Source organism: Chiloscyllium plagiosum, unplaced genomic scaffold (assembly GCF_037043375.1).
Source record: "Chiloscyllium plagiosum isolate Xiang-an unplaced genomic scaffold, Cpla_swu_hap1 HiC_scaffold_24, whole genome shotgun sequence".
Lineage (NCBI taxonomy): Eukaryota > Metazoa > Chordata > Chondrichthyes > Orectolobiformes > Hemiscylliidae > Chiloscyllium > Chiloscyllium plagiosum.
In genome coordinates, this window is record NW_028270162.1 from 32,129,980 (window position 1) to 32,143,544 (window position 13,565).

The following is a 13,565-nucleotide window of genomic DNA, read 5'->3' on the forward strand; positions in this document are numbered from 1 at the left end:
GTCACCTAATTAATATGTATGTTGCATTATCTGGATGCTTCTCCCTGTAAAATGACTATATAATTCATTAAGAAACTGCTATTCCAGAGAAAACCTCGAACTCATATCTGTGCACATGGGCGATTGCTCTCTCTCCTTCCAGGGCCTGGAATAAAGATGAAGGAGGTAAAACGAAACTGTGTCTCTGATTGCTTTGCTTTGACTGAAGGGGGTAAACAGGATGACACTACCATAACAAAGCTCTATTAAGTGCTGATAATACACATAATATCATAAGTCATCGAATGGAATTAGTTAGAACATCAGGATGGCAACATCTATTTTGGTACCCAATCAGTAGCACTCAGCACTCTCAATAGCTTGGTGGGTAAACATATTGCATATTTGCAAATACTAAATCGCACAAGAGATATATGCTCAGTTTCTGGTCTTTACTGAAGATAGTCATAAACTTCTCAGTGTCTCTCAAAGAATAAGAAAAACAAAATCAGCCAACATCACCACTGTTGTTGCTAACCAATAATCCATGTTAGACAGCAAGTGCAAGGTCAGATAAAAATTAAATATGATGTCATATAATACGTCATCTAAACATTAAACTTCAAGCTTGATTAAAAGAAGTCTTTTATAGCTTGCCAAATCTACAAAATATAGTTTGATGTTCTAGTGCCACATTAGCTGCTAGGAAACAGGCAATTTTTCATTTCTATGAAGTAGTTTGAGATATTATGACAACTTTTGCCAACAAAAATAAAACACCAGAAAACTTGAGAGAGATGAAGGATGGGGAGAGTACATCAACGTTAATGAGTTTCCTCAACGTCAAATAAGATAGCAACATCATACAGCCTTTTCCCTGGATTATGAAATACATAACTATCAATTACGGTTTCAATGTTTGTTTGAAAGAAACATTTCTTCACAACCCCTTTAGGAGAGCTACAGACAAACTAAGGCTACATATAGCAACATAATAAACTGCTCCACATAAATGACCTAACAGTAATAGCTGGTTCATCAAGACTGACTCATCGAGATACTATTGGCATTCAGCAGACATTTCCAAAGCAGTTGCCAAAACACCCAATATGGATTATTGCGCACAAATAAATTTCATCCAAGAACACACTGCTATCAGTCATGGATACTGGATTGCTATAATGTGGATCTAAAAAGTTGTCTGGTCAATACAAAGTTATCATCATATTTTCAGGTTGTGGAAACAAAAAAGTTTTCATTTTTAAATTGTTAGGTCACATTATAAATGAAGTAATATTTAATACACTAATGCATAGTTTGTTGAAACTGAACAGTTATTGCTCTTATCAAGAGAAGGAAGAATGGAAAGTGCCAGGAATAACCATGAGCTAATAATCTGCTGCAACAATGCTAATAAATTTTAACCTGTTAAGTAAGTTAAAACATTGCATTATCTCCTTTCTTACTGCTTGGTTAAATTACTGGCATTAAAAGTTAAAAAAGCAATTAGAAAAGACAGAAAAAAAGTACTTGAAAGAATGGACAGACCAGTCGCAGATTAAATATAACAGATGTGATTTGATACATTTAAATCACATTTTGCATGATTACAAACTAGGAGACCATTTAACTCACTGTGTCTGAGCTGATTCGCATTAAAAAAAATTTGGCTAGTCTTATTGCCATGCCTTTCCTAGGAGCCATGCAAATTACACAAGTTGTGTTCAACTTTCCTTGCTCAATATTCACTTGGACTGCTACCATTGCAAACACATTCTACAAATGAGGCATTGAACAACTCTTAAAATGAGAATATTAAAATTACATGGCTGTATTTCAATAAGACAAACAAACGTCTTGTACAAAGACTATAAAGTGTTAATGATATATATATATATTCAATAAGATATTCAGCTTAGTCATAAAGAGAACATTGGGGTTAGACTTAGACTCACTGGCAGATGCATTCAACAGTATGGCAATAGCAGGATAGGGCCTCAGCATGCCTAGTATATTGAGATAAGTATCCAAGAGTACTGAGATGAAGCTTTTACAAATACTGGGGCTATCATAAGAACTAGATTACAACAAGTGTTCTGGGACCTAGGAGAAAACTGAAGGCTGTATTAAGGCTATGGGACCATTGAGGTTAGCCTTGATGACCAAAGAGCATTGAGATTATGGTTAGAAATTTCTGAACAGCAAGAGAATTCCATGATTTGGCAGTGGGACAGGGCCTGAGGATCCAGAAGACCAGGGATTAGCTTTCAAAGCATTGAAGGACGAGGGCAAGGTTTACCCTCCCCACAAATTAATTTACTCGTTCTGCTTCATCTCTGTCTTTAATGCACTAAATTCCTGTATCTAACCACTGGATCTCACAGTAAAATTTAAAAAGTTAACAAACCTACCAGAACCCGATCTCCAATCTTCAATTCACGTTCTCCCTTCTTGACTGAACCAGCTTCTGAAAGGTTTGATACAGATTCACTTGCTGTTTTTAAGAGATTGGTCATGGCTGAAGGGGCTGCAGACTCCTGAGTTGCAACTGATTTACCTAATCCTGCTTTTTGTGCAGTTGTTGTTGATGAAGCAGTCGCAACACTGGCTGACGTGGATGTTGGTGAAGTGGCTCTAGAAACAGATGTTGCATGAGTCTGTGAACCATTGGCTTCACCATCAGTCAGTGGGCTTCGAGATAGTTTTGAAGGTCTTGTAAATATTCCTCGTAAAGGCTCACACTGGAAATATCGAACGCCAGCAACTGAACCATCATTTTTACCAATTGGTTCATCCAAAACAATTCCTGCCCACTGGCCTGGAGCAAACTGACTCTCACCAAGAAACTGAATGAATCCAGGTTTGCTACCATTTACCCAGATGCGCTCTCCAATTCTAAAGTCATCCACAAATTCTTCTTGTGTCTCTGCATTGGATGTACTTGATTTCTCGCCTGGTGATGTTTTTGCTGTAGCAGTAATAGATATTGATTAAAAAGATGTTAAATATTTGAAAACATAACTTCAATATGTTATATACTTCAAACATAATTCACTGGCTTTAAAGTTCTTTAGGACTTGTTACAAACACTGGACTTGTTAAGATGCTATGTTTAAACTGTTTTAAGGTGTAAAAAAAATTTAGTTTAGAGGGGGGTAATGACTTCTGACAGAATCTGCCTGGATTCAAACTTGTGAGACTTGTTTAAGTCAAATTAAAATTTATTGAAAGTCAGATGCAAGTCCTCGCACCAGAACACAAAGAATAGACATCCATACTGTCAAACCCTTAGAGTCAGACAGACAAATTTAGGGGAAGACAACTCACACAGAAGATACTGAGATGCCAAGCAGAATAAAAAATGATTTTAGATTAACTACCAAGTACAGTGGTAGTGAGAATGGATTCCTGGTTTGTAGAAAGGTGGCTTGTGAAGAGCTAAAGATCACAAAATCTCTGAAGGTACGTTATTACTGGAAGTCCATTTTAAAGGCAGGAGCAAGAGACAAATTGTTTAAAAACATTCTCGAAGATGCACAATGGTGGGCCAGTAAGAGGAGATTCTGTTAAAGTAGGGAGATAATTGGAACTTTAACCAGAAAACTACATTTCTGCCGACAGTATAGTGTAAACTTGATGCCATGCCTTCAGTTGACTTATTAATAGGAAAAGACCTTTTCTGTAATTTAGTCTATTAGTTGCTGACTAAGCAATGTTTAGTCAGTTTACTTGAAACAGTTGAAGTCTTAAAATATGAAATCTTGTGTGCAATCATGTGATTGGACACAAGAACATACTTCAAAAATTTATTGAATAAATGGATTGTAACAACAGATTTGAGACATGAAATGAAATGCAAGTGTTGAAAAATATTCAAAATGTGAGCAGATACTAAAGTGTGGTTTGTAATGCTAATTTCTATGACTGAAGTATTTGCTCACGTGTAACAGATCAAAAATAATCCTTGGTGATAAGAGATTTTCATGTGCAGATGCAACTAGTATTTACTATCAAGTTTGTCTTAATTGCTAAATTTTACCATTCTCAGTATAACTTGAGAGCCCATTTTTATACTACAGTTCCAAATCAAGATGGTGTGTAACTTGGGGTCGTAGAGATGTACAGCATGAAATCAGACCCTTGGGTCCAAATCATCCATGCTGACCAGATATCCTAAATTAATTTGCCCACTACACCTCCAATTTTGGTGTCATCTACAAAGTTACTAACCATAAGTCCTATATTCACATCCAAATCATTTATATAAATGACAAAAAGCGATGTACCCCTGCACCGATCTGGTCCAGTCTGAAAAGCAACTCTCCATCACTATCCTCTGTCTCCTACTTTCGAACCAATTCTGTATCCAAATGGCTTGCTCTCATTGTATTCCATCAGATCTAACTTCGCTAACCAGTCTATCGTGCAGAACCTTAAGCAAACATTTATATTGCAACTTTTCAGATCCAAATATTTCAAAATGTTTCGTATATTACTACGAATGTGCAACACTTGTTATGCAATATTTAACACCAATACTCATACAGATTGGAGCTAAATGTCAGGGTTAAATTGTCTTTTTATCAGTGTCCCTGGTTTAGGCAATAATGTTGGCTCTAACCCTTGGGGTATTCCCTATTCTTTGATTAGACTTATGGATCTATAATATAAACCTGAACCAGCAGACAAAATTTCAGTTTAAATCTCAGCCAAAGGAAGTACAACATACCCACAGGCAACTAAAATGCGTAAAGTTATGTTACAAGCGGGTCTTATAGTATGAATCGAAATGTCTCTTAGGGAGCGAGATGGCTTATGGGTGAGGGGAGCCTTTGGTGAGGCTGAAGCTCCTGGTGAAAGAAAGTACTGAAATAGAGAGCAAAGTTCCTGGTGGGGAGTTGACAAAAAGTGTGATATCTCGTGGGCTATAGGAGTAAAAACACTAGACATCGCTGACCTTGATTCATTTTCTTATCCTGGAGAGGATTAATTATTGCCTCCTGGTATTACAATTGAGATCTGCTTACTTCACCCAAACCAAAGACTGAATCTGGTACTCTTGTGTTCTCTATGACTCAGTTCTACATTTGACAACTCTATATCATTATTCAGTGACCCTTTGGAAGCTCTGGATTTTTACATTTGCAAAGTTATTATTTGCAGTAATCACTAAATCTTAATTGTTTTCTTATCCCTTTGCCATCTTTTGTTAGAATAAGTATTCCCAGCTTCAAAATCAAATATCAAGACATAATTGACATGGAAAATGGCATAGGAAACACACGAAGGAGAATGGGGAAGTGATGCTCTAGCAGAACCAAATTTGGAAAGTTTGCCCTTCCTCATAACATTTTTCAAAAATGTTACCTTCTTCCTGCCTTTATTTCAAGTTTTGTATTTTTGTTCATAATGACCTTAGCTGCTGAAAAGGCATGCAACTATCAGGAAAAGATAAATTGAAGAATAAGACAAAAGGAAAAGAGATCGAGCTTGTTATAAAATTGAAAGAACTGCAGATATATAATCAGAAAAAAGATAGAAACTGCTGGAAAAGTTCAGCAGGTCTGGTAGCATCAGTGGACAGAAATCAGAATGTGTGTTTCAGGTCAAGTGACCCTTCCTCAGAACTGACGGTAGCTAGGAAATGTCAGTTTATATACAGAAGACAGGGAAGCGGGTGAGGAGTAAATGATTAGATTAGATTACTTACAGTGTGGGGATACGGTCTGATTTTTGTCCACAGATGCTGCCAGACCTGCTGAGCTTTTCCGGCATTTTCTATTTTTGTTTCAAGGTTATTATAAAGGAGAAGAGCACAAAGGCAGAAGACAGAAGTCATTTTGATCTCTTGTACAGAAACTTTTTAAGATTTAATGAACAGCGGACAGCACAAAACAGCAAAGCATTATTTGAAGATAATAATGTTATATGCAAATATACTGAAACAGCTTACACACATGACCAGAATTTGATAAGCATTATTGAAATTTTAATTTGAAAACGTGGTAAGTTTTTAAAGAGGTCCACTGTACAAGTTCAATCTAAAGATACAAAGTTATCCTTAAGTAATCTGTTATCCAGTCTTTCCCACTGCCAATCATTTTTAAAAATTCAATGAAGGCATTGCTGGCGAGGTCAGATTTTATTGCCCATCCTAATGGGTGGTAAAAAGTCAACCATATTGCCATGGATCTGGAGTCACACACAGCCAGACCAAGTATGGGTAAGGCAGTTTCCTTCCCTAAAGCACATTAGTGAACCGGATGGGTTTTTCCAAAAATCAACATTGATTGTTGGAACATTAGTCATTATTATATTCTTCATCGCCAGATTTTTATTGAATTCAAATTCCAACATCTGCCATGGCAGCACTCAAACCAGGGTCCCCAGCGTATTTCCTGGGTTCCTGAATTAACAGTCCAGTGATAATTCCACTAGGCCACTGCTTCCCCCTCAGGTTCTCCCTCACCAAATGTGGTTACATCCAGTGTTTTATCACTGCAGGTCAAAGCTGTTCATTTTCCTTTGTGTTCTGAAAAATGTGTATTATGTTTTCCTTTTAACAGAAGTATTCTTTGCCTTTCCTCGTCACTCACAAAAGAGAGATTGCATTTGAAGTTAATTTTCAAATTCAAAAATGTTATTTGTGACAGCACAACACCAAGCTACAGAGAGTAAGATTGACATTAAGAGTCTTTCTTTATTAGACTAGTGCCAGTGGAAGAAGAACAAACAGTTAAAATATGTAAACATATTTTAGGAATACACTAAATAGAAAATATTCAATTTGTTCCACCATAGTTTGAGAAAAAACAATTTTTTGATAACTCATGGAATAAATTGGATAGTCTTCTGTACTTCATTGTGTGCAATAAGCCCATAAACTAATCAATGCATGCAATCCTACAGCAATAAAAGGGTTGAACTACCCTTTTTGATTCATCAAGCTATGAAAGTGTTAATATCAAAATTATATCATACTTCACATTTTTGTATTATAGCACACAATATAAATCAAAAGCTTAAAATCAAACAAACCTTCTAAAGATGGTAGTAAGGACTATGCATTGAATTTCATTACCTGTCTCTGACTCAAATTTATTGAGGCATCGCTCCAAGATTTAAGATGAAGCACAATCGTGCACAAAGAAATTTAAAATGGTAATCTTTGCCTGCATTTACAATGTACATAAAGTCTAGACAGAAGATTCTAATGACTTACTTGATGGTTGTGAAGGAGCAGCTTGCTTCACTGCAGTACTCCCTGGTTTGGCAATCTTGCTAGGAGCTTTCAGCCCACTAGGTTTTAGCAGACTCATCCTTCCTCTTCGGTTCCTTCAGCCTTTGTCTCAAATAGTTTTTGCTAAACATCAAATCATCTGCACTGCTTTTAAATTCTGTGTATCATTTAAAACCTGAAAGAAATAATATTGTGGATTGAATAATGTATTTTACCTCCCATGAAAGACACATTTGAATTAATTGTTGCAGGAAGCAGTACATGAAACAGCTTCCTCCTGACAAAGCACAATGCTCTCTTCCACATGCCTGAGCTCCTGTGAATGACTCTTCAATGAGGTCCTCCCCTATTATCCTGAGCTTGCATCCCGTCTTTTTTCTGAAGAGACTGAAACACTTGAAAGATGACCATTAATTTTTCCTCAGTGCTGGCTTTATTATTAACAACTTCCAATCTCTGAATTTCTTATTGCTATTTCTCACTAATTCAGCAAAGCAGCCTTAAATATCATAATTTGTATCAGTACGCAAATTATGAATGGATTATTTTAAAAACCAATTAAACCATTCTGTGAATGCAGTCTTTGTCTGCACTGAGAACATGACCCATATCTTATATCCCCAGTTATACATGACATTGCCATAACCAGACTGACATTTTATCCTATAACACAGAAAGCAGTTACTAGCAATTACACATTTTTAAAACAAAGACTGTAACATATGATTAAACCACAGAGTTCATGTATTATTGATGACCACACTCCACAGCAGCCTGTGATTAATGCCGTCTGAAACAGAAAACACTCTTGGTGTGACTTGTTCAAAGAATCAACATATCTTTTGTTCAAGGTTCCTTGCAACACAACGTTCATATGAAATACAGTATCACTTTCAAAATGAGATTAAAATATTCACAAAACATTAATTATCTGAACGCATGAGGGAGCTAATAACATTTAGATAGATATAAATTCAGTACACCCCTGCAGTGCTTTCAAAATCACTGCATCCACAATCAGAAAAGAAATGCTCAGATTTCAGTTACTAGACATTCACATCACAACCGACACAAGACAGGCAAGCTAAATAGTCAACTTGTCATCAAGCTTCCATCCAAAAACGTCACTTCAATAACATATGCAAATAACATGGATATATCACTTGTTCTTCATCCAACTATCCTATCTAATTTGGAACTGTGGCTCAACTATAAACCTTGGGAATGAATTAGAGAGAAGATCATCCTCACAAACAAGTTGATCTTCTGCTCTCCTCCAACTATCCCAATTTAATTGAGTGCCTATAGTCCTTCGTTCTACACACCCATAACTCACATAAAGAAGCACTGCTCATCCTTTCACAACTATTTTAGCATCCTATAATATCTGCTGTACTCAAAATTTGTTTGCACAAAATCTATATCTCTAAGATCTGAACAGTAAAAACTAAAAGATTATTGAAATAAAATCTTCAGAACTCCATTTCTCTGTATAGAATACTTTGTATAGTTAAACAATGAACTCCAACACGCAGAATATAAATTTATTCTCCAGTGCAAACTTCCACCAACCATTCTGGATTGGTTTGGATGCCATAATTTTACTAAATGTTTTGGAAATCGCAGTCAAGATTGGTTTAGCAATCTAAAGCAAAACAGGTGAATTAAACTGTTGCTTATGGGCCCCTTGCTAAGATATTTGTATCATTGATAGCCACAGGTGAGATGGCAGAAAACTAGAGGTTGGCTAATGTGGTGCCACTATTTAAGGAGGTGAAAAAAAACCAGGGAACTATAGACCAGTGAGCCTGACAGTAGTGGTGGGTAAGTTGTTGGGAAGGAACCTGGAGAGACAGCATTTACATGTATTTGGATAGGCAAGGACTGATTAGGGATAGTAAACATGGCTTTGAGGTGAGAAATATAATGTCTCACTTACTTCATTCAGTTTTTTGAGGAAGTAACAAAGGGAATTGACGAGGGCAGAGTGGCGGACATAATCTATACGGAATTCAGTCAGGCATTCAACAACTTTCCTCACTGTAGACTGGTTAGCAAGGTTAGAGCATACGGAATACAGGGAGAACTAGCGAGTTGGATACAGAACTGGCTTGAATGGAGAAGCCAGAAGGTGGTGGTGGAGAGTTGCTTTTCAGGCTGGAGGCCTATGACCAGTGGTATGCCACAAGGATCGGTGCTGGGTCCATTGTTTTTTTTCATTTCTATAAATAATTTGGATGTGAACATAGGAGACATGGTTAGATGACACCAAGATTGCAGGTATAGTGGACAGCGAAGGAGGTTACCTCAGAGAACAACACTATCTTGATCAGATGGGCCAATGAGCCGGAGCGGCAAATGGAGTTTAATTTAGATAAATGTGAGGTGTTTATTGAACAAAGAGATCTTGGAGTGCAGGTTCATAGTTCCTTGGAAGGGGAGTCCCAAGTGGATAGGATAGCGAAGGCGGCAAAGTGCAGCTGGTTCTGATATAACACGATAGTTCTGTTCCCATGTGATCTCGCATTATAAGAAAATCATACATTCTTATTCTCGTGCAATCTTGCATTGTAAGAAAATCTGGTGTACTTTCGTTTATTGATCAGTGCATTGAGTATAGGAGTCGCGAAGTCATGCTGCAGCTGTACAGGACATTGCTTAGGCCTCTTTTGGAAAATTATGCACAATTCTGGGTCTCCCTCCTATCCGAAAGTTGTTGTGAAACTTGAAAGAGTTCAGAAAAAATTTACAAAGATGTTGCCAAGGTTTGAGCTATGGCGAGAGGCTGAATAAGCGGAGGCTGTTTTTCCTGGAGCATTGGAGGCTGAGGAGTGACCTGATAGAAGTTTATACAATCATGAGGGGCATGGATAGGATAAATAGACAACATCTTTTCCCTAGGGTGGGGGAATCCAAATCTGGAGGGCATATATTTAGGATGAGACTGGAAAGATTTAAAGGGGACCCAAGCGACAACGTTTTCACGTAGAGGGTGGTACGTGTATGGAATGAGCTGCCAGAGGTAGTAGAGGAGGCGAGTATGATTACAACATTTCAAAAGGCATCTGGATGGGTATATGAAGAGGAAGGGTTTAGAGGGAGATGGCTAAACGCCAGCAAATGGGGCTAGATTTATTTAGGATATCTGTAGGCATGGACACGTTGGACCGAAGGGTCTGTTTCTGTGTTGTACACCTCTATGTCTTGATGACTCTATGTAAGAGATAGTAAGTATTAAAGGATGCTAAAGACTGGCTGTGTTACCCAAGAAACATTCATCCAAGATAATTACATTTAAAGTACAATTGCTGAAAAGTCATACCATTCTGGCAATCAGGTTGCTTGGGTAGAGTAAATATAAGATGATGGTAAACAGGCCTTTCAGCTCCCTTATTCATTGAGAAGTATGTGTTGGTGCAAATAGCAACAAATAGCTCATTATCTGATTGCAGAGTATATTTCAGAAAGGAGAGGGGGAAATCCATGAAATTATAGATCTGTTTGTCTAACATTTACTGTGAAAAGTCATTGAAATCTCTCATTAAAGGAGAGTGACGGAGTTGTACAGCAATTTGACCTACCCTCTACAAACCCCCAATGGGAACAATGTTTTTTTTTAAAAAGCAAATACTGGTAGTTGTGTATCGTTTGTTGAGCAACTTTGGAAACAAATTAGTTTCCCTAGGCACGTCTCTTTGTTTGAAAATAGCTACGTACTTTGAAACACTAAGAATTCTTTTGGCGCACAGTCTTAGGAGATGAACGCCAGAACTAAGATTAACAGCTCTTAACATCAAGGCAGCATTTGAAGAAATGTGATAACAAAAGAGGGAGCAATGGCAGGGGGTCAAAGGTTAACCTGCCCATGGTTACAGTCACATCTGACATGGACAAATGAACGTAATGTTAGAGACAATTTTTACAACTTCATATTAAGCTCAAGGAGGCTCAGAACAACCAACCTCAGCTCCATTACTAAGATTTCACTATCATTGGAAGACCACAATGGGACTGTGCATTGACATCCTTTCATCTACTAAAAAGGGACATGAAGCAAACAACTCATTTAGATGGAGTGCATGCAGTTAGTATACCTTTGCTGATGGTTGTGAATCTATATTAATAGTAAAAGAGGGAGAAGGATAGAGTGGAGCCAGAAGGAACAAGCAGGGTAAACTGCTCACTGAAGCAATAGCTATAACAGAGGCACTAAATGAACACAGTCAGTTCTGTTGTAACCCGTGTTTCTTCAATACAAATTGGCTTTAACTCGATTGAAGAATTTGTAGAATGCGAACTTTTCTTACCTGTATAAGCTATAAAGTCATTCTGGCCCCATTAGTTTAAGTGGCACATCTATTGTGCGATTTTCTAATAATGAGAGATCACACGAGAACAGAGTTATTGTATTATATCAGAACCAGCTGCACTTTATCTTCTAATTTCGTTAAAAAAAAGTGACAGTTGCCCAGTTGAAAATGTGGGTGTTGAGCAACTAAGCACTATAGTGATAGATAAAGAAGAGATCCTCCAGACAGAAAAGTTGCCAGGCCTGGACGCATCCAAGATTGCTGAGAAAGATAAAAGAGCAAATCGCAGAGCCATTGACAGAAATTTTCCAGGCCTTTCTTAACAAAGGGTTAGTCCCATGGCACTGCAGGAATACAAATATGATGCAGTTGTTTAAGGGGTAAAGGATAATCCAGTAAACTATAGGGACATGTAGGGCCAAAAGGCCTGTTTCCACAATGTCGGGATTGTATTGTACAACCTGTTAGCTTCATGTCAATAATAGGGCAACTAATGGAGACCATAATAGTCGATAAGATAAATGCACATTTTGAGAAAAATAAGTTAATACTAGACTGTCAACATGGTTTTGTGAAAGGCAGGTCACGCCCAACAAACTTAATTAAATTTGTTGATGAGGTGACACAGGCAGTGGATGAGGATAGTGCTACGGATGTTGTTTATTTGGATTTTCAGAAAACATTTAAAATGTGCCACATGGCAAGTTGGTTATCAAATTAGAAATGTTTGGGATTGATGGATCCTTTACAGCATGGATTAGAGATTGACCTAAAAGGTAGGAAACAGTGGGTTGACATAGAGAAGCATTTCTCAGACTGGAGAGGAGTTGAAAGTAGCATTCCTGAGAAATTGGAGTTGGGACCCTTGCTTTTTCTGAGTTACATAAGCGATTTAGAGATGGGTGTTGAGGGCATAAATCTCTAAATTCGCAAATGATAATAAGTGAGGGAGGATTGTGAGGATGATGCCTAACGACTTTAGAGAGACATTGACAAATTGGCCAAACAGGCAGACATCTCGAACATGAATTTCAACGTAGAGAAACAAGAGGTAATGCAGTTTGAAAGAAGCAGCACAAAAAGATAATATAGACTAAATGGTACAACTCTGAGGGGACTCAAGCAGAGGAACCTTGGGGTTCAAATGCATAATTCTTGAAAGGTGGCCTGGGAAGTAGAAACAGTTGTTATGAAGCCTCATAGCCTCCTTGGGCCTATAAAATAGGCAGAGTGTAAAGCAAGGCGGGAGTGATCCTACACCACTACATATCATTGGTCAAACCACATTTGGAGTACTATTCAGTTCTGGGCACCTTACTTAAGGAAGGATGTTATCGCCTGAGAGAAAGTACAATGGATATTTAGTAGAATGATACCAGAAATGAAGGATTTCCGTCACAAAGGAAGATTAGAGAAATTGGACTTATCCCCCTTGCAGCAGAAAAGGTTAAGAGGTAACCTTACAGATGTGTTTGAAATTATGAACAATTTTGACAGGATTAAAGGAGGATATTCTGTTATTGGTGATGTTTTAATTAGGGGTTGCAATTTCAAGTTAGTCAGCATGAGAGCTAAGAGATGAGGATGAAACTTCTTTACTCAGTTGCTAGAATTTGGAGTGCAAGCCTGGAGAATGGTGGAGGCAGATTCGATAGGAGGTATCAAGAGAGAGCTGAATATATATTTGAAAGTTTGTATTTAGAGGGCTACGAAGATAGGATGGAGAATATGACGAGCTGGTTGGTTCTTTCTGGACAAAGTACAGACATGATGGGCTGAATGGTTGACTCCTGCACTTTAAATTCAATGATTCTATGGTTAATTAAGACACATGAAACTGCCAATTATTGGTTTGTCACTTTTGGCATTGGTAACTATTGCCAAGCTACTGCAGCCATTTGACAGGACATGAATATATTGCAGCTCACAGGAAGCATCACCAATTCCCTCTTTCAACAGATACAGACTCCCAGGTAGAAAGTTCAGGACCTTCATGTCACGCTTGCAAGTGTCAACATGCAGCCTTGAACATTCCA

The 13,565-nt window shown here is 37.7% G+C and overlaps 1 protein-coding gene across 1 annotated transcript in view; it reads right to left on the bottom strand.

Moving 5' to 3' along the window:
- The window catches only part of clip1a (CAP-GLY domain containing linker protein 1a), a 146,006-nt gene that overhangs the window by 105,902 nt on the left and 26,539 nt on the right, over positions 1 to 13,565 (bottom strand). The window contains exons 2-3 of the mRNA XM_087999795.1: positions 7,202 to 7,394; positions 2,391 to 2,947 (exon numbers count right to left, since the gene is read on the bottom strand). Of these exons, the coding sequence (XP_087855921.1) occupies positions 2,391 to 2,947; positions 7,202 to 7,298 (654 nt within the window). The 5' untranslated portion in view covers positions 7,299 to 7,394. The remainder of the gene's footprint in view (positions 1 to 2,390; positions 2,948 to 7,201; positions 7,395 to 13,565) is intronic.